General features: G+C 34.0%; 3 protein-coding genes across 6 annotated transcripts; 2 read left to right on the top strand and 1 right to left on the bottom strand.

The window, feature by feature from the left end:
- Positions 1 to 335: 335 nt before the first annotated feature.
- On the top strand, positions 336 to 6,405 carry LOC107886972 (protein TIC 62, chloroplastic). The gene is given in 16 exon segments (XM_041101944.1): positions 336 to 545; positions 1,783 to 1,833; positions 1,836 to 1,899; positions 1,983 to 2,055; positions 2,142 to 2,181; positions 2,434 to 2,610; positions 2,958 to 3,039; positions 3,165 to 3,234; positions 3,299 to 3,409; positions 3,487 to 3,639; positions 4,141 to 4,274; positions 4,356 to 4,550; positions 4,983 to 5,168; positions 5,489 to 5,674; positions 5,990 to 6,076; positions 6,162 to 6,405. Coding segments are annotated over 15 exon segments (1,752 nt in total). The 5' UTR covers positions 336 to 370; the 3' UTR covers positions 6,045 to 6,076; positions 6,162 to 6,405.
- A 1,401-nt stretch (positions 6,406 to 7,806) lies between these two features.
- LOC107886970 (uncharacterized) lies at positions 7,807 to 11,536 on the top strand. 3 transcript variants are annotated; one of them, XM_041101951.1, is made up of 4 exons: positions 7,807 to 8,111; positions 8,381 to 10,656; positions 10,740 to 10,857; positions 11,167 to 11,536. In XM_041101951.1, exons 1-3 carry the CDS (start codon positions 7,937 to 7,939, stop codon positions 10,815 to 10,817), a joined length of 2,529 nt encoding a protein of 842 aa, XP_040957885.1. In that variant the 5' UTR covers positions 7,807 to 7,936; the 3' UTR covers positions 10,818 to 10,857; positions 11,167 to 11,536. The 3 variants fall into 3 exon arrangements, with proteins under 3 accessions (XP_040957885.1, XP_040957888.1, XP_016666571.2); XM_041101954.1 differs by having other exon boundaries at positions 10,740 to 10,832; XM_016811082.2 differs by lacking the exon at positions 11,167 to 11,536 and having other exon boundaries at positions 10,740 to 11,081.
- An 893-nt stretch (positions 11,537 to 12,429) lies between these two features.
- LOC107886971 (inositol-tetrakisphosphate 1-kinase 3) lies at positions 12,430 to 16,885 on the bottom strand. Of its 2 annotated transcripts, none has more exons than XM_041101957.1 (10): positions 16,163 to 16,885; positions 14,863 to 14,944; positions 14,653 to 14,685; positions 13,912 to 14,032; positions 13,676 to 13,768; positions 13,463 to 13,582; positions 13,190 to 13,366; positions 13,047 to 13,102; positions 12,869 to 12,953; positions 12,430 to 12,769 (listed from the first exon to the last, which is right to left on the bottom strand). In XM_041101957.1, the coding sequence occupies exons 1-10, from the start codon at positions 16,291 to 16,293 to the stop codon at positions 12,675 to 12,677; spliced, it is 993 nt and encodes a 330-aa protein (XP_040957891.1). In that variant the 5' UTR covers positions 16,294 to 16,885; the 3' UTR covers positions 12,430 to 12,674. The 2 variants fall into 2 exon arrangements, with proteins under 2 accessions (XP_040957891.1, XP_040957894.1); XM_041101960.1 differs by having other exon boundaries at positions 14,462 to 14,685; positions 16,163 to 16,183.
- Positions 16,886 to 20,803: the final 3,918 nt, after the last annotated feature.

Below are 20,803 nucleotides of genomic sequence, written 5' to 3' on the forward strand. Positions count from 1 at the left end.
CTTTATAGCCTGGATCATTTCGTGTAGTTTGATATCCACTGGACTTATTGTATTTTCCTACACATATATGTATAATTAAACTTAATTAAAAAGAAAAAGTTAATTCAATTTTTCATGGGCACAATTCTTTTGTAATAAAGAAAAAGCATTAAATTTTTGGAACCATAAAAAGAAAAGATAAAAGAAATCAAGTATGTATATTGTTTGGCAATGGTGGCAGTAGGAGAAGCAGCCAGCTCACAATCCTTAGGGACCCATCCTATCAACATGGTGTGGCAGCAGGTGCCTCAATTGCCAATAAAGAAAATAACTTGATCCTGATTTTCTTCTATCTTTATTTTTATTTTTATTTTTATTTTTGGCTTCAATAATGGAGAGTTGCTCCCTACAGTCACCAGCCATTACAACAGTACCTTCATCTCTGTCCAGAAGTGGGTTCATTGAGAAACCCCTTGGATATGGTCGAATTCTCAAGCTTCCCACTTGTAAAAAATACCCACATGGTAGAAAGCTCAAATTCTTTGATTTCAGAGCTCAAGCTTCAGGTAATTAAAGTTTGAAAATTTCCCATTTTTGTTGGCTATTTTCTTTAGCGCTTATATCAAATGGTTTGTCCTTTGAATTTGATTTAGCTGTTAACATGTAGTTTTTTTTTGACATTTTATGCTTGTGAAATTTTTGGTAAGATATGACCAATTTCACTTTGTCATGCAAAAGCCTTAGTTATAGGGATGAACATGTAGCTGTTTGAATCATAGGAATTTAAAGTTACCCTAATTGGCAATGACTAAAGTCCTTGTGTCATTGAAAAAAAATTGCAATTAAGTTATCAAGGATTTACTCTTGTAACAATGCAGACTAGAAAACATCTACAGTGGCATATGTAAACAATTGTGTCTATAGCTTGTGCTGTCTTTTTATCCTGAAATGCCGGATTTGAGTCCAATTCGTTTCCTCTTTCTGGTAATCAGGGCTACTGATGATTGATCTTGCTGTTGACAACTAGTGTGGTAAAAGTAACATGGAAGCTATTGTAGTAGTAGTCAGATTGCATTTTGCCCCTCTACTCACAAAATGGGCAAATTGGTACTTGTACATTAGATCAAAGAGCAAATTGGTCCTTCTATTAAAAATTCTATCCATTTCTACTGTAAAAATTAGTTATTGTACGCCAGCATGAGGAACACGTGACATGCTACATATCACTATTTGGTTATTCTGTCAGCCACCCAGTTTTTAATAGGACAAATGGATGAAATCTTTAACAAAAAGGATCAATTTGCTTTTTGATCTAGCATATAGGGACTAATTTGCCCTTTTTTTGAGTACAGGGGCAAAATGCAATCTGATTCTTAGTATAGGAGCCTACATGGTACTTTTACCCAATTAATGTCCAAGTTGGTATTTCAGTGTCAAATTAATATCTAGAGTAGACTATAAGAGTATTTGAGATTGACTTAATGCCATCCGTCCTTCGCTTATTTCAAGATTTAATAAGATGCATTTCAAAGAATTAAAGTTCTCTAATATTTTTTTTCCCTTTTCTTGTAGCCAAATGAAATAGGCTTTTCAGTAGAATTGTCCCGGTTAAACCATTTATGTATTGTAGAACTGAAGCTGTCCTTGTATATAGACTTGTTCCATATGATTGTTTAGTCGTTGGTAAATCAGATATAGTTGCAGAAATGTGGTTTATTTTGCATTATTGCTTCAGCAGTTTGTTTATCCCACCCGGCATGTATTTACTGCCATATGATCATTATCATACATTTTTATTGCTAGAAACAACGAAAATCAGCTCAGAGACGGCTGGAACAATCTCAAACAAAGCAGATCAAAAGATGAGGATCTTGCTTTTGTTGCTGGTGCAACTGGCAGGGTAGGCTCTCGAACAGTCAGGTTAAAACTCACTGGCAGCTTCACTTGAAATTTAACAACTGGATGTGCAGTTTCTAGAATGTGCTAAGCTCATGACTCTTCAGGGAGCTTTTGAAACTTGGTTTTCGAGTTAGAGCTGGAGTTAGGAGTGCTCAGAAAGCGGAAACTCTTGTGCAGGTATCTATTGAACTTGTTAATGTATTAATCTTTTATTGTTTCTATGTCCAAGTTATGCTTGTATTTGAAGAGAAATTTTAATGCAGAGTGTCAAGCAGTTGAAGCTTGATCCTGAAGGAACTACACGTAAGGACAAGAGAGCCTAGGGAATTGGTTTCTTCTTATACTTTATCATTCTCAACATTGGATAAAACTATGATTCAAAATATATGAAAGGATAATATTATACTTACTCTCCATTCCACTTGCCTTTCCAATCATTCCATCTGTATCATCCACCTTGTGAGAATCTCACCTGATGGAAAGTATACCCAAACTTATAATATCGCAATAATGATGTTATAGCTAGTAACAGGCAATCTTTGTTCTTTAGACCAGCTGTAGAAAAGCTTGAAATTGTGGAATGTGACTTGGAGAAACAAGATACAATTGCACCAGCCATAGGCAATGCATCAGTAGTTATATGCTGCATTGGTGCCAGTGAGAAGGAAATTTTTGATATTACAGGACCATATCGAATTGACTACCAAGCCACAAAGAATCTTATTGATGCAGGTAAACAAAATGGAGAACCACTGGCATATCTGTTAGTTCGCATCTGCCCCGTGGCAATTGCAGCAATTACATGTTTTTTCTTCTTCTTTTCCTGAAAAGAGAGAGGTGGACAACTTGCTGTAATAATTCAAGGGCATCTGTGCATTATTTATTTTATATTTTATAAATCTCAAGGAATACTTAAAACTTGCTAAATAATAAAGGTGATGCTTAAAGATTAAATGAGAGAAATGAAATTTTGGGTCCTAGACTTCTTATTTGATGAGTTAATTTCCTCTGTATTTGGACAATATTGTCCTCTTTACACTCTGTATGCTGAACTTGAACTTTTTTTGCCTGATGAGCAGCCACTGCGGTGAAGGTTAACCACTTTATTTTGGTTTCATCTTTGGGAACAAATAAAGTCGGATTTCCTGCAGCTATTCTTAAGTGAGTCCCTTCTTTTAAGGTTTTCTTGCATAAAATTTTGACCCCATATATATTCTTTATTTTGCAATAGATTGGAACAAAGATTTAGTGTTTTCATTTTTCATTTTATCTTTTTCGCATCTAAGTTTGTTTTGGGGGGTCCTCATCTGGAAGAGAAAGGCAGAAGAAGCACTCATGCAAGTGGTCCCTTACACTGTAAGGCATTAGAATCGAAGAGTCTTATCTGGATTTGGTTACTCATCTTGAAGTTCCTGTTCAGATAGTCAGACCAGGAGGAATGGAGCGCCCCACTGATGCTTTCAAGGAAACTCATAATATCACCCTATCCACTGAAGACACTTTATTTGGTGGCCTGGTATCAAATCTTCAGGTGTATATACTAACTTTTAACGTTGAATTTCAGTTTGCAACTTTTTTAGTGTTTCTCACAATATCAATGAACTGAAGGTGGCTGAACTCATGGCCTGCATGGCCAAAAACCGAAGCCTTTCATACTGTAAGGTGGTAGAAGTTGTTGCTGAAACAACTGCTCCATTGAGACCTATGGAGGAACTTCTTGCAAAGATACCATCTCAGCGTGCTGACATTTCCTCTCCTAAGGTACCGTTATTCATTTTCTTTCTTAGAGTGCAGAAGACACTTGGCTCTTTTCTGTGAACATGAAACACAATTGAGAAACTGAGTGGCAGAGCTTGAGCTCATGAAGCGTACATAAAACATTCTTTGAGATTTTGAGCCTTTCCATCATCTAAGACATGACTATACTGCATCTCTCCTATGAGAAATTGCTTAAATTGTTTGATAAAGAAAGTGTGATGCTCCTGAAGTAGAAATGATCTTTTCTCGTTTAGTCTCTCATCTATATGAAGAGCAGGTGATCAATCGTTCATATGAGGGCTAGCCATGTTAGTGTGGTGGCTCAACAGGCAGGGTGGATCCCAGGGTCATTTTTAAATGCTGTCATGGTTTAGGAAATGATCCGTAACATGCAATGGTTGTGACTTGTAAGGAAGAAGTCAGTGTACCGATAAATATCAATTGATCATTCAGCTACACAAACAACCTTAGTGTCCAATTAACTTTCTGCCCTGATGTAAACAGGAATATGATACTCCCACTAAGCCTGACCCAGCACCTGCTAGGAGCATTGTAACCGAGAAACCAACTACCCCTACTGAGAAGGAGCCTGCACAGGCGAAAGTTCTGAAAACAGAGCCACTCTCTCCCTACACTGTGTAAGCCAATCTATTCAATAGTAGCTGAGTTATGCCTTCATATCAAGTATGTTAAAGGCAAGAGCTGATTGATTTTGATAGCTATGACGACTTGAAGCCACCTAGTTCTCCTAGTCCAACACCAGGTAGGCCCAAAGAAGTAAGTTCCAGTGCCTCTGCACCAGCAGAAAATGTCTCAACTTCCACTGAAGGAAACAGTGTGCCAGCAGCTGTGGCTACTGACATCACTGAGAAGGATTCATCCAAGCAGTCAACTAGTCGTTCTCCCTATTATGCGTAAGTTTGCTACTATATTTTGGGGTTGTCCTTCTTTGGCTGAGTCTCCTTATTCTTCTTTAAAATAAAAACATTACAGTTTTTCTCCACATTTATATTGATCCCATTTCCTCTATTTTCTGCCATGCCACAAAGTATAACTATCACAACCAAACATTTTTATCGTGTAGTAGGTTTTTTGCCTAGTGCCTTATCAAATTATATGATAAGAATTAAGCAGTTAAACACTTTAGTCTGTTTCTTTGATTTGCTTCAATATAATAATAACATGTATATATTTTGATCTTTTATTCACTTATCTTTAATATTATGGTGACTTTATATTCACTTTTTACCCTGTTGAACAACCTTCCAGTTTTAATCTTGGTTTGATTTCTTGTTTGGCCATTTAGTTTCTCCGTACCATTCATTATAGCCCTCCAACTGTTTCAGATATGCCGATCTTAAGCCCCCTACATCACCATCTCCTAGAGCACCAACAAATGCACCAGCAGACAGTGGGTCCAAAGGTGATACATTGTCAGGAAACAGCACAGCTCAATCTCCGATAGCTGAGAAACCAGGTGATGAACAGCCTGATACCAAACCAACACCAAGACCACTTTCTCCTTTTGCTATGTGAGTTCCCTGGTTTTCTTCTTTCTTTCTCTTTTGTTGAAATATGATTTTATGAATTCTTTACTTCATTACAATGCCAATAAAGTATTTTTCTATTGTAGAAATATGCTTACACTTCAAAAATCAATCCTAATCGTAGAACCTTCTCATATAAATATAAGTGGTATTCTTTGTGATTTGAGTTTCTTGGTGCAAGGGCATCATGCATGCATACATATACACTTGTTGAGCAACCTTCCCAATTCAGTTTCGGTTTGATTTTTTTGTGCAGCCATTTTATTCTTTCCATTCCATTCATTGTAGCCCTCTGACATTTTCAGGTATGCCGATCTTAAGCCTCCTTCAACGCCATCTCCTAGAGCACCGACTTCTGCACCAGTGGATAGTGGGTCTGAAGGTGCTACATTATCAGGAAATAGCACAGCTCAATCTTCTATAGCAGATAAACCAAGTGATGAACAGCATAATACCAAACCAACACCAAGACCACTTTCTCCTTTTGCAATGTGAGTTCCCTGGTTTTATTCTTTGTTTCTCTTCTGTTTAAATATGATTTCATGAATCCAATGACTTCATAAAAATGCCATTAAAGTAATTTTTTATACTAGAAATATGCATTACACCCACTTCAATATCAATCGTGGTCATCAAATCTTCACACACACATACATATAGACCTATCCTTCTTTGTGATTTGCATTTCTTGATGCATGAACACACACGCCCGCATATATATTTTCTGCATGTATGCTAGACCTGCTAGTTTACAAAGTCTGGAACTGTGGGACTCTGTTGCATAATCTTCTCATATAAATTACCAGGTATGAGGACTTGAAGCCTCCAACATCGACGATACCATCCCCAAAGAAATCTTAAAGAGAACAAAACTACCAGCCAAGTCCAATAAGGTACAAGTCCAAATTCCTTGGCATTTTGTGTTTCTTGAGGAAATTTAGTTGCATGGAAGTAATGATCAGTCTATGATTGTAACAGAACCATGAAAGCAAATTGGACCTCACCACTATAGTTATGTGAAGCAAGCTAGCAATTTAACCTGCGGCAGTATTTTATGGAAATTTCTTGTTATATGATGCTGAGAGCCTGAGATTGTGACTATATATGTGTATGTATATGCATTTGTTCCTTTCCCCTGTCAATACTTTTCGAGATTATTTGATACATTTGGACTGATGCTTCTGAAACATAGTAAAGCACAATAACCACGATTTGGTTCGAATGTATTTTATATAAGGATGTCTCGAGTTAGATACTTTCTAACATCAACCATTTTCCTTTTCCTTAACCCATTTTTTTCTTTTCGAGGCAGCTTAAACACCGAGAAAACAAGAAGATACACACATGGCATGATGCACCTCACTTGCTATTTCCTGATTTCTTTCTCTGTTTGAGAAAGATAATTAGAGTCCAGATGCTGGCTTGAGAGTAGAAACTGTATGAAATGGTGATATTGCATCTTTGATAGGGGAATACTGTGTTTTGGGAGAATGAAAAAAAAAAATTCTCTTTGACCAGAAAGAACAGAACCAACAAGCAGTAGCCATATACATCATTCAATGAACTTTAAATTTTGTTAACAATTGTGGAACAAAAATAAGATTTTGCTTAATAGATGGTGCATAAAAGGTGTTATCATGTGTAAAATATGACTTTGATGTATTTAATTTAGTAGAATCTGTGTCCATTCCATACAAATTTCTTCAGTACACTAGTATGAAGGAGCCATCATAATGTTGGGGCATCTTGTCTGGATGCAAAGTTGGCATTTGCTTCTTAATGTTTATGAGATCTAGATCTACAAACTCAAGCTGTGTGGCCATAGAGGTCATGGTTGGCATTAAACCTTGAAAGTTGTGGCCATGACTGTTGCTATGTATTAGGACAAAAGGAAGAATTGGGAGTGGAGATTTGAGCTTTGTGAAGAGAAGTTTTGAAAGAATATCTCACGATTAAGAAGCTTGCCGATAGCTTCTCATAATTTTTTTTTGATACAATGTTTACAATTATCTATAATGCGTCTTTAATTTTTAAATAAAAGAATAATGTATTTCAACGAACTTGAGCTTATGTACTCTTATATTGGCAATGATGTCAATATTAACTAAATTTGGTCATGTAACAATGTCAATTTTAACTAAATTTGGTCAGGTTTTGAGACATGAAAAAAAAATTTATTGATGGTTGAGACATTTGAATCTATTGGATCAACCAATGAAGCTTGGAAGTAGAAGGAAAAAAAAAGCAGCTAGAGAAGCATGACTCTTAATTATTTTCTTATTAGCTAAATTAATTTTTACAAAAAAAATGCATTAAACAACCTTAGACTTTCCAGAAAAACAAATTTATATTTTTGTAATATTTAATTTTTATCCAAATAAATCCCTATTATTTAATTTATATACAAATAAGTTTTTTAACATAAGGCAAACTTTTATTTTAAATAGAAAATATAATAAATAAATACAAATTCAAAGATAGTAAAAAAAACAAAAAAAATATTTCAGGATTTCTAACTTTTTTAATTCAAAGCAAAAAGTCAAGACCATATAGCCGTTTTTTTCCCCCTTATCCTAACGGTCAAAATTCCAATCCCAACTTCAAAAAAGGAAACTAGCCGTTACGTAATTTTCATTCAAAACTCGAGCACCATATTGACCTTCACAATCTTTAACATTCTTGCTTCATCGACTTCTCTATTTTCTTTTCTTTCTAAAAACACAAATTCCCATTGAATTGAATCGAAACCCATCATGGCATCAGCACCCAAGTTTTCTTCTTCTCCATGTAAAATGAACCCTAATTTGAAAAAAGCTGAAACCCACGATCCTATGAGAAGAAGTTTCAGTGGAAATCCTTTTACTAAGCCATCTGTCATCACTAATCGCAAAGCATTTAACCCAAAAACTCCGGCTAACAGTCCTTCAGGTTCTAATTTCTTTTTTCTTGCCTTTTAAAGATATAATTTTCTGTTTTCTTTTTGCTCTAAGAATTTTAGGTTTGAAACTAAAAAGGAAATTGTGGGCATTATTTTGTTGTTGAATCTAGTCTGGGTTTTAAAGGAATTAAAGTTTGGCTTCTTAATTTGTATTTTTATAGTTTTTTTAGTTCTGCATGTTTAGTATCATGGTTAGATAAGTTGTAATGTAAATTTTCCCAGGAAACAAACAGTGAGAGTTGTGTCCTTATTCTTCCAGGTTTTCCTCGAAGGCATTCCACTGGCCGGGAAAGTGTAGCTTCTTTGCGTGATCCCGACAAGGAAAACAGTAGAGACCAGAATCTCAAACCGACAAGAGTCAAATCGCCTGCTCTTTCGAAGGGTGCGAAGAATTTCATGTCACCAACAATCTCTGCTGCTTCAAAGATCAATGCATCACCAAGAAAGCAAATCTTGGTTGAGAGAAATGAGCCAGCTCGATCTTCTGTTTCGTTCTCTGATGTAAAGAGCCTAATCATGGGAGATAACGGTGCAACAACGCCGGAGGTTGCTCTGAAGCAGAAGAAGGTCTCATTCTCTGATGTTAGAAGCGTTATCACGGAAGATATTGAGTCAACACAGGAGATTGGTTCGAACCAGAAGAAGGTTTCGTTTTCTGATAAAAGCATAATCATTGAAGATACTGAGTCAACCCCAGAGATTAGCTTAAACCAGAAGGTGCCATTCGCTGATACCGAATCAACTCCATGGGGTTTGACTCATGAACACGAGGAACCTTTGAAAAGCAAGGCAGAATTTGATCACAAGGAGTCCGAAAACGATTCTGATTCGGTTCCGAAGACTGTTGCAGAAGAAAAGGATTCAGTTAATGTGGATCCCAGCTTCAAGATTAGTCCTAGAGCTTCAATCTCACCTTCTTGTCCTGTTTTGGCACCACTTGATTCTGATCCATTGGTGCTTCCTTATGACCCTAAAACCAACTACCTTTCTCCAAGGCCTCAGTTTCTTCACTATAGACCAAATCCTCGAATTGAGCTTTATCGGGAAAGAGACAGCCAGCAGCTCGATGAACTCTTTGCATCGGAAAGCCATTCAGACACTGATGTTACTGCAGAAACACCGACAGAAGGTTTGCAAAGAGATTTGGAGGAGATTTCTTCAGAGGAAACGGTGAATGAAGGAGGAGAAGAGGGGCGTAATGTATCTGAACCAAACCAGAGGTTGAAGGCTAACAGAACGTTAAAATCACGTTTTTCAACCGGATCAAAGTTCATTACTTTGCTTCTGTTTCTGTGTTTTGCTTGCTTTTCAGTTCTAGTGGTTAAGTCTCCGGCCTTTACTAATGGAATGGAAGAAATAAGCCTATCAAATTTTCAGGTGCCGCCGGAAGTTAGAGAGTTTGCAAAAGCCAATCTTGATCGTATCACTCAAAATCTACAGCACTGGTCAGCTAGCTTCTTGTCTTACATTTCCGACATTGTTTCCAGTTCAAGAGAAGTGCACAAATTGGGTTCCTTCCAGTATGCTAATTTGAGTCATTTGATAGAAGATCGTATGATTGAGGGGCACCTAAAGTTTGATCCCAGTGTAATGGAGCCTGTAAGTGAGAGAGATGCTGGAACTGAACTATTTGATAACAAGCATTACCGAGAGATTGAAGCAGATGATGCAGTAGACGAAGATGATGGTGAACAAGACGATCAAGAGAACGAAGCTTTTGAAACCACGGAACTAGTTTCAGAAGAACCTGATGAAGTACAGCAAGGAATTGAGGTTGAGATTGAACTAGATCATTTAGAGACAGAGGAGAGCAAAGGTGTTGAATTTGCTGTTGAGATGCAAGCTGAACTTCAGAGCAATGTGGACACTGAAAACCAGCAAAGTGTGATCTCACGGCAGGCTAGTGTAATTCAACATGATGGCTTGAACAATGTGGACACTGAACCGCAGGGTGATGGCTTGAACAACATCGCTGAAACCTTCTTCCATGAAGAAGAGAAGTCTGAGAATCTCAAAACCGAAGATTTGGCTAACAACTTTCAAAGTTCTGTAGCTGTAGATTTTACGATTAATGGACAAGAAGAAGACCAATTTCTCACAAATAATAATATGATGGGGTTTTCTCTACTTGTCTTGTGTCTATTAGCAGCTTCAGCTTTCATCTACACAAAGATAGGAAAGCCTTCCACACCAAATGCGTCAGTGCCCATGGAGCAACCCATGCCATGCAAGAAATCAGAATACAGTCCAGTGTCAGTTAGCTCCAAGGATACAATCCTTGAAAAGATACCCTCCAAGAATTGGGAGACAGAACTAGATATAGCTAACGAGTTGTACCCATCAGAAATGAGTAGCTACGAGAGGACCTCATCTTCTTACAGCAACAAAGGACTCAAGGAATCAAATCAATATCAGATCCAAGAAAGGAAGACTAGAAAAACTTACAGGAGAGAATCTCTTGCTTCATCAGATTACTCTACAGGTTCACCTTCCTACGGCAGTTTTACCACATTAGATAAGAGACCTAGCAAGCATGTAAGTACATACATCATAGCTATCCTTTGTTACTTGTCTATAATCAGACTTTGTTTCTTACACTTTCTGGTTATATTTTGAAGGGTGGAGGAGTAGAAGAAGAGATAGTTACTCCAGTTAGGCGTTCCAGCAGAATCAGAAACCAAGTTACATCTCCGTGACGATTGACAAGTTACATCTCCGTGACGATTGACAAGTTACATCTTATGTGTGTAACAGTAGCACTACTGTGCAATTCTAATGTGAATGAACCACTGTTGTTGGATGCAGACATTAGATTAGGACTTAATTGTACTATTATTCATTGTTCTTTTCATAACTTTGAATAGCACTCTTAGCTTTCAATTCCTTTTTTTCTTCACAGTTCCTTAGGTTCTGGTTGCTTGGTTGAGAAGTATGAGATCAAATGAAAGTTAATTCCAGTATTTGTGGATATGCATATTAACTGCGTGTAGTTTAAGAGATAGTTACTCCAGTTAGGCGTTCCAGCAGAATTAGAAACCAAGTTACATCTCCGTGACGATTGACAAGTTACATCTTATGTGTGTAACAGTAGCACTACTGTGCAATTCTAATGTGAATGAACCACTGTTGTTGGATGCAGACATTAGATTAGGACTTAATTGTACTATTATTCATTGTTCCTTAGGTTCTGGTTGCTTGGTTGAGAAGTATGAGATCAAATGAAAGTTAATTCCAGTATTTGTGGATATGCATATTAACTGCGTGTAGTTTAAGAGATAGCTACTCCAGTTAGGCGTTCCAGCAGAATTAGAAACCAAGTTACATCTCCGTGACGATTGACAAGTTACATCTTATGTGTGTAACAGTAGCACTACTGTGCAATTCTAATGTGAATGAACCACTGTTGTTGGATGCAGACATTAGATTAGGACTTTGAATAACACTCTTAGCTTTCAATTCTTTTTTTCTTCACAGTTCCTTAGGCTCTGGTTGCTTGGTTGAGAAGTATGAGATCAAATGAAAGGACTTAATTGTACTATTATTCATTGTTCTTCTCATAACTTTGAATAGCACTCTTAGCTTTCAATTCTTTTTTTCTTCACAGTTCCTTAGGCTCTGGTTGCTTGGTTGAGAAGTATGAGATCAAATCAAAGTTAATTCCAGTATTTGTGGATATGCATATTAACTGCCTGTAGTTTAATGATAATCCACTAAAATTCATGCTACACATAACATGAAACCTGTAATTCAATCATTTGGATCCAACAGCATACAAAGGAAATTGAAAGTTAATTCCAGTATTCGTGGATATGCATATTAACTGCCTGTAGTTTAATGATAATCCACTAAAATTCATGCTACACATAACATGAAACCTGTAATTCAATTATTTGGATCCAGCAGCATACAAAGGAAATTGAAGGGCCAAAATGAAAAAGAATTTTTTTATATCATTGTGTAATCTTGTTTCTAGAACAGAATCAATCACAAGTACTATAGGGCTAAAATGTAATGAACCACCCATACTTTAGTGACTTGAGCAAAGGGCATTCATACCAGTAATTCATACCAGCATACAAAGGAAATTGAAGGGCCAAAATGATAAAAAAAAATTTATATCATTGTGTAATCTTGTTTCTAGAACAGAATCAATCACGAGTACTATATGGCTAAATGTAATGAACCACCCATACTTTAGTGACTTGAGCAAAGGGCATTCATACCAGTAATTCGTGCTACACATAACATGAAAGCTGTAATTCAATCATTTGGATCCAGCAGCATACAAAGGAAATTGAAGGGCCAAAATGAAAAAGAAATTTTTTATATCATTGTGTAATCTTGTTTCTAGAACAGAATCAATCACAAGTATTATAGGGCTAAAATGTAATGAACCACCCATACTTTAGTGACTTGATCAAAGGGCATTCATACCAGTCAGTAATTATGGAAGTTAAGTAATTTCAGTTTTTGTGTCAGTTCTTCCATACTCCAAACCACACTTTACGTGAAACATCTTGTACGATTAATCGATATTTCCTTCTATACTCTCTTCAGTCTTCACAACTGATAGCCCTGTACTTTTTCTTCTTGAAAGTCAGTAGAAAATCTGTAAAAATGACCTCATAATCAGGCATTTTGCCATACCCTGAAAGAGCACATGAAAAACCTTCTTTAATCCAATGATGTTCTAATAAAAGAAAAGCTCGATAGTGTAAGGAGCTTGAAATATTCTCCATCCACTTACCAGGAAAGTAGTTAATGTCAATCACATAAAAGATGTCTCTTGTCCCATGCTCTCGGATCATATCTATATTGAACAATCGAAGGCCCTGTAAAGCACAGAAAATATAATTAAACTACATGAACTAATTAAAATTATACAATTCCATCCCTAGCTTGATATGGTGAAAAAAATAACTTGCCAGCCGGTGACGGAGCTCCTTTGAAAGTCTCTCCAGCAAAGGCCTTGGAGGAAGTTCTGCAACAAAAATGATAGATTAGAGCAAACACAACTGAAATTATAATTATATCCACATAATCTGAATGTCATATATTTATCAGTTACCAGCAACGCGGGGGTCCAAATCTGCATCATCAGCAGAAGCAGCAGCCGATGAAACCCTTGGAAAAGGAAAAATACCAGGAACTTTTGCAAGCTGACATTGGTTGACATTGGACAGAGAGAATCTCCTTACAACCTTAATTGCATCCCCAACGATATAAATTTTAAAAAGAATACCATCTGTGATGAGACAAACATAGTTTATTTTCAAATATTTAGAAAAAAGATGTGTACAAAGGAAATAGTGAGGTTCATGCATCGATAGTGACAATATACCATGATTCACAAACTCTTGTAGTACCAATGGAGGCTCAAGTTCAGATAGAGAGGACCAATCACATGCAAGAAACAGCTCGTGTGACTTGGCACTTCCATCCACTACTAGTGGTTTAGCAACTGAAATGATGAAATAAAACATAGATAACTATATGTTGATCAACAGATATATAGATAAAGCACTAAAAATATATATATAGAAATGGAAGATACCTAAGGGTAACTTCAGCCCAGCTTTAGCAACTTCATCAGGGATGGAAAGAGTATCTTTCACGATAACCATTTGTTTTGGAACACCAACTCTGCCTACAACAATGAACAGCCATTGAAAAAGTTACCAAGCAATCGTGTTTCCTTCAACTGTTATAGTTACAAGCAACAAAGTTTTAAGGGGGAGGGGGGAAGTAAAAAAGTATCTCTGGGGTTCAAAATAGTGACACCATGATTACCATGGAAGTCTGATAAGTTTAAATCAACAACATCCTGAAGCATTGACTGGCGATTGTGTAGATGTTGTATCGCATATGGAGGATCAATAACAATTACTTCTGGATGTGTTTGTCGATAGTCCTTCAGACAGAAAAAACAAGTGCTTACATAATGAAAAAATACCAAAAAGAATAAATATTCAACTAGCCATCATGTTTAATTCTATTTTTGGAACATGAATCTGAAATTGGCAAAGGCAAAGTCCTGTACTTCTGAGGAAAACGTAGTTTTTGAATAGCTCGGTGCATTGGGCGACATGAACTAAATGTGTTTCACCCAAATGCTACTCAAACTTTGTAAAGTGGCACATGCCCTGTTATTGTTATTATGAAAGATTCGTTATGATTAAGCCAAATCAATGTTCTCTGACCACATCATTGATGTTTACAAGACTTTGCATAATGAATCAGAAAAAGGAAAAATCCTCACTTTGTTCCAATTCTTGAGATACTGATTTCAAATATCTGATGAGATTCATGATGAGGAGAGCAAGAATTTAGCATATTATACCAGAAAAAAGATAGGTTTTGATGTTAAGGGGATTTTCTGTTGAGCCAGTTACAGTCCCTTCCATATCTCCGAGCAAGAACATATCGCATAAATTCATAGCAGCAGTTGTAACTCAAGAAAATGCAACACTGCATTCAATTCCTTGTCTAATACAAAATGAATAAATGAAGAATGATCTTGGCAGAACAAACCTCAACAATATCGCCCCACTCTTTCCCCAACAACTGGAAGAAGCATAAGAGCCATCGTTCATTAAAAATATTATTGGCAATAAATATACAAAGAAAAGACACTAAGAATATTAATCTATAATCCGCCAATGAATTGGGAATGATTGTTGATAAGGAAACCTATAAAACTCCTTCAACCATTTCATAAGGACAATATGAAGTCACGCTAACCTTGTGTAAAATAATGTCAAAAGGACCCTGGTCTGACAGCGGTAGGTTTACATCAATGGCGACAAATAATATCCCCTTTTTGCTGCACCAAGCATAAAGATATTTTAATGACCATTCTTGAATGTCTAAAAGCTATTGGAAACTTGTAGAACTCTAAAACATCCTTTCTAACTCATAATTCACCCAAGAAATAATTTCTCTCTTGTTTGGTCCAACACAATGCGACATGAGAGATTATAACTGAAGGCCAAAGAAGCTCTTGTAGTACTTATTATACAAAATTCAGAATTAAAAGATTTGAATCCTTCCATGTTCTTTACGGATTTAAATCAGGAATACTGCAATCAAACATGACAGGAAAATTGCCACCATAAATAAACAAATTACAGAATATAAAAGGATTCCAGAGTCAAGCTTTGAGAGTCCATTTTTTTCTTTATATTTAAATGCACCACATTTCAAGTCACAATAATAATCCACGAACTATCAACTAAGCCACTGGTGTAGTGGCAAAGGACTCGACTCGATTCAAGTCTTCAGTTGACACCTAATCTCGGTACAATCCCTGGACAACTCCTTCCCTCACCCCTTATCATATATGTATATATGTAATGCATGAACTAAGCATTAGAACAGAACATGAAATAGCAGGCTATTCAGATGAAGATTGAAGAGAATCTGATAAACAGAAATAAACAATGCAGAAAGTTCCTTGCAACAAGGGAAGGTGGCATGCAATAGTTTTGGTCCAATTTGATCTTTTAACCAAAAAAAAGAGCAACAACAAGTGGCTTTTATATTTCTTCCAAACAGCTAGTCCCAATGGTATACATGGTGGAATATTCCTATCTAGAGAATCAACACAATTGGCACTAAGATTCTTGATCCACCAGAACACTGACATTTTAGGTTAAGCAAAAAACATGATTTGCATGGATCACCTTTGCACACACACACAATTTTAGCAGTGCTTACATATGACATATCTCCTCCCCACCTCCCCGCCCCACCACACCCCACCCCCCCCCCCAAAAAAAAAAAAACTGGAGATAAAAGAAAAGCTCAATTTATAATTTATGCATACATGTTCATACAAAAGGATGTACACACACGCGCACACATAGACACACTGTAGCTCTAACCAAAGTCAAATGCAATACTAGCAAGACCATACAACTCAAACAAGAATTGTTAAAAGCCATTCTTCACATCTATATGCATACAAAAACACAGTCATAAATAAAATATACATATATATACATGGAAAGTGAAGTGGATATTTGAGTAATGAATAATATACCAAGCCAAACGCTCAAACTCGGGTTGCAAGAAACTCTTTTTCTTCTTCAATGTCAAAGCATACCCAACAACAAGCTTCTGTTCCTCTTCCTCCCCACCTTCTCCATCAAAGTTTTTCCCCTTTATCCTCATATCTACTCTTTTCTTTTAAAAAAATACACTAAAAAAACAAAGATATATATTTTCTTCTTTCTTTTGGTTTCTGGGTTTTTCTTCCCTTTGTCAACTTCCTTCTCTGAAGATTGTTCTCCAACAAGAAATGACACCAAAAAAGATGAAAAATAAACAAAGAATCAAGTTTTTGTTAAACCCTTTCTTCCTCTTTACAATTCTCCCCAAATAAATGCATACATGTCTCGCGGAAATGGGAGTTTTCAGAACCAAAAAAAAAAACACGAGGAAGAAAATATTGGGTATTGGATTCTTGAAGGGAATATTCAGTTTTAGCAGAAGCAAGATTGGGTTTTTGAATGAAAAGAAGTGAAATTTGAGCAAAATAACAAGAAAACAAAATTGTTGTACTAGGATTTGGTGCACAAACAAGCATTGGTCTTTGTTAATTATATAGGAGAGAGGACCTGTTAGTAAGCAGAGGATAGTATGGAAAGTTAAATAATACCACTTGTTTCCCATTCTACCCTTGCCATTACTACAAATTTTACATCTCAGTATCTTTAAAAAAATAAAAAGAATTTCACTTCTGGGAAAATTTGATCTTGGCTCCTTTTTATTCATACATGGATTAAAAAACTGGGATATTGCAGAAAAATAATTTAGGGTGATTACAGAAATTTACAATTATCTTGACTCTGACCCATTTCATTGTTGGCATTGACTCTGTTTTCAAGTGGGATATTAGGTTTGGAATTTGGAACAAATAAAAAGCATCAATTCTTTCAAAGTGGAGAGCCACAGCTACACCCATCCTTCTATCAAGATATATATATATATATTATAATTGTATTTATCACATTCATATACTTTTATTTTGTGTTTCCTTTTTTGGGAATAATTTTCTTGAAACAAAATTTAACAAAACCAAATTTGGTTTGACAAAATTAAATTTTGAAATATTTAATTATATTACAAGTTATTTAGTCTCCCTCAAAATAAACAGAGCAATTTAATTTTATAATATTAATTATGTCGGTAAATAAATTATTAAATGAGTAGTTTAACATCTTACAAATTAAAATGTTTATGTATCGTTCAAAAGTAAGTAAATAAAAATAATTGAATATGGAGATATCTATTTATGTTTATAAAAACTAACATGGTGAGAAGAACACAAAATAAATACAATTATTAAAAATATCTATAAACATTTATCATCAATTGATTGATTTTAAAAATAAAATATTTTAAAAATTATAAAAGTTCAAATAAATGTATAAATTAATAAATATTTTTAAAATTTTGAAAAATATAATATATATATTTTTTGAAATTTTTATAATGTCTTCAACAACTCTTTTAGATTTTGTTTTCAATTCTTTGGAACTAATTATTTTTTATTTTTAGAATATTTGTATGATTTTATTAATTTTATTTTTATTTTTTAAAACTGTAATTAAATATTCACACATAATATTGGTTTTCACTTTTTTTTACCACATTAGCTTTAATTTTTTTTTTACAAGTAGTTTTAAAAAATTATCACATGTCTAGTATTTTTTTGTAAAATATTTATTTTTTAAACATTTTACTATACTTCTATAGGACACCTATAAACCTATGATCTTACTTGTCGAGTCTAACAACCTTCGTGTCATTTTTTAAATATACTTTTAAATATTTTATCATATTCTTATAGAACACGCGTCAAGCATTATAAAATCTAAAAACTTAATCCTAAATATTTTTCTTTTTTTTATTATTACTAAATTAACATCATTGCCCATTGTTATTTTTCCTATCTATTGAATATTTATTACTTTAATTTTAATACTTATTTTTTAATATTAAAGTGACAATAACATATAAAAATATGTTATTATGGCCATTTATAACTTACTATGGAATATTCCTTTTTATATATTTTGCAAAGAATATGCTTAGTGGAGTTCATATCAACCCTCATCTCTTTCATATATGCACTTAAAATCACCTTCTTCTTTTTTCCCTTCAAATATATATTAAAATGTCCTTCAAACTATATACTTAGACTTTAATTAGTATGAGTATAATTGTCAATGCAGTAAGATATTAATTTAAGTGTGTTGAAACGAATTATCCTGTTATTTATGGGTTGAGGAAGGGTATGGGTAGTTCGAAGCATTGTGTCAAAAAGAACGAATATGATCAGAACTTATAATGAGATTGTTAAAAAAACTATATATATTATAATTGTAGAAAAAAAGTCAAAAACATTTCCAAAAATCTTTTATATTAAAAACATTTGATTATTAATTTATTTTTATTTAATATGTTATTTTTGGATATCTATATTATTATATAAATTATGGATTGAGTGAAGTTATAGTCAATTAGTGATTAACTTGATTGGGAAATAACTAAAAGACCATTATTTTTATAAAATAAGTTGCATTATCATAAGGGTGTTTTTGTGTTTTTAAAATATTTTTATATGAAATAAAGAAAATCTCATATATGGTGAGATTCAAACATAAGACAACGTCATTTTTTTTAATAATACAATCTAGAAAAAAAAAAGTAAATACTCGTCGTAGATGGTGAAGGACAAGCTCCAACACAATAAAGACTTTAGCCTCAACATTAATATAACATTATGACACGTTGACAATTGACTTTGTCAGAACTCAAGCACGACATATCGGAGTGATTGCAAACACTTAATATAATAAAGAAATCAGCCACAGATGGTCCAAAGCGACGAGTAAAAATCAACAAAAGAATCGAGCATTCACCGAACTAAAGAGGACAACAATAAAATCATCCCTAAAATTACTTGTAAAATTAAGATTACATGCATAAGCAAGACTAAAAAACGTGCTACAATAGCAGATAAAAACTTCTAAAACTGAAGACCTAATAAATAATAGAAAAAAAACAAAACAAAATATAAAACTTAAGACAACACTGGCAGGGGCGAAGCCAGAAAAATTGTTTAGGGGAGCCGGATGAAATTTTAATTTTTTATATTTTATATCTTTATAATTTGTAAATGATTAAATCGATTTTTTATAATTTTAGGGGGGCCAAAGTACAATTTTATCTTTACTAATTTAAATTTTTTTAAAAAAATTAAGGCCTTAAAAAATAATTTTACATTTTAAGAGCGACGGGGCACATGCTAGCCCCCTGCCGTCGCCCCTGAACACTGGTCCAAATCGATACGTGAAATCATTTATTATTCTAAAATACTTTCAAAACAGAAACATATTAAGAAGTTGATGAAGAGCCACTTACTTTCCAAGAAAAACTATTGGTGGCCGGTGAAGTTTTAGCAAACGACAACATTGCCATCTGTCCATTACAACTTATGAAGACAACAAAGATACTCATAAAATAGGTCTGTAAACTGAATATAAAGAATACGTGTATTGTAAATGAGGAGAAGAAAGAAATAAAAGGTTAATGGGAGAGGAAAAAGGCAAGGGATAGCTAGCCCGAAGACTGACACCGTCACTAAACAAAACAAAAGAAAAAAAATCTACAGCTTAGAGATTAAGACAACATCATTTTAAATAATTAACTTTTCTATTTTAATCAAAACATTATTTGATTCTTATATAGACATTTAATAATATATACAAAATATACATAAAATTTTAATCTAATATACATTTCATTTATAAAAAAAAATTTATTATATATGTTCCTAGTATTACAAGCGAGTCGAGAATAATCTATACTATTATTAAATTTTTGATTGAGTTTAATGTTATAAATTAAATCACACAAACTCGTTCATTAAATTACCTCAACTCATTCATTAAATTACTTATGTATATTAATTTATCTTAATATTAATTGTTTGACTGAATTTAATAACATAGTTTAAATGGCACCCATTAAATTAATTTAAAAAATCATATATTTTATCCATAAATCTATTTAGATAAGGATAAACTACTTATAATTTTAAAATAAAAGGGATAAATGTCTAATTATATTTCTTTCCTTAGTATTAATTAAGGTGAATTGGTAAAGGTCTTATACGGGTGTTTAAATGGTTAATCAAATCGAATTAGTATTAATCAAATTAATTAAAATTTTTAATCTTTTAATTGTTAAATGAATTGAATTTTTTTCAAAAAAAATTAATCAAACTGAAATATTTCGATTGTTAAATATGACTCCTATTTTCAGTCAAATTTAAGAAATAATATTCTAATTAAACTTTGTTTATTTATTTCAATTAAACTCTGATTAGTCTAGATTATTTTATTATTATTATTTGACCTATAAATTTAGCCTATAAATAAGCTCTTTTACAATCTTAGGAAAAAACACCCATTAGAAATTAGAACTCATAACACATTTAGAGAATTTTGTATTTACGTCTTGAGAGTTCTTTATTTTCGGGTTTTTGGGATTTAGTTTTTTATCTCCATCTTTTGTACTCTTCGTTCTTTTGCCATTATAGTAAAATTATCTTTGCCCTTGGTTTTTTGTCCTCTTTAGAGGGGTTTTTCCACATTAAATTTGTGTGTTCAAT

The sequence above is a fragment of the Gossypium hirsutum genome, chromosome A03, assembly GCF_007990345.1.
Source record: "Gossypium hirsutum isolate 1008001.06 chromosome A03, Gossypium_hirsutum_v2.1, whole genome shotgun sequence".
Classification (NCBI taxonomy): Eukaryota; Viridiplantae; Streptophyta; class Magnoliopsida; order Malvales; family Malvaceae; genus Gossypium; species Gossypium hirsutum.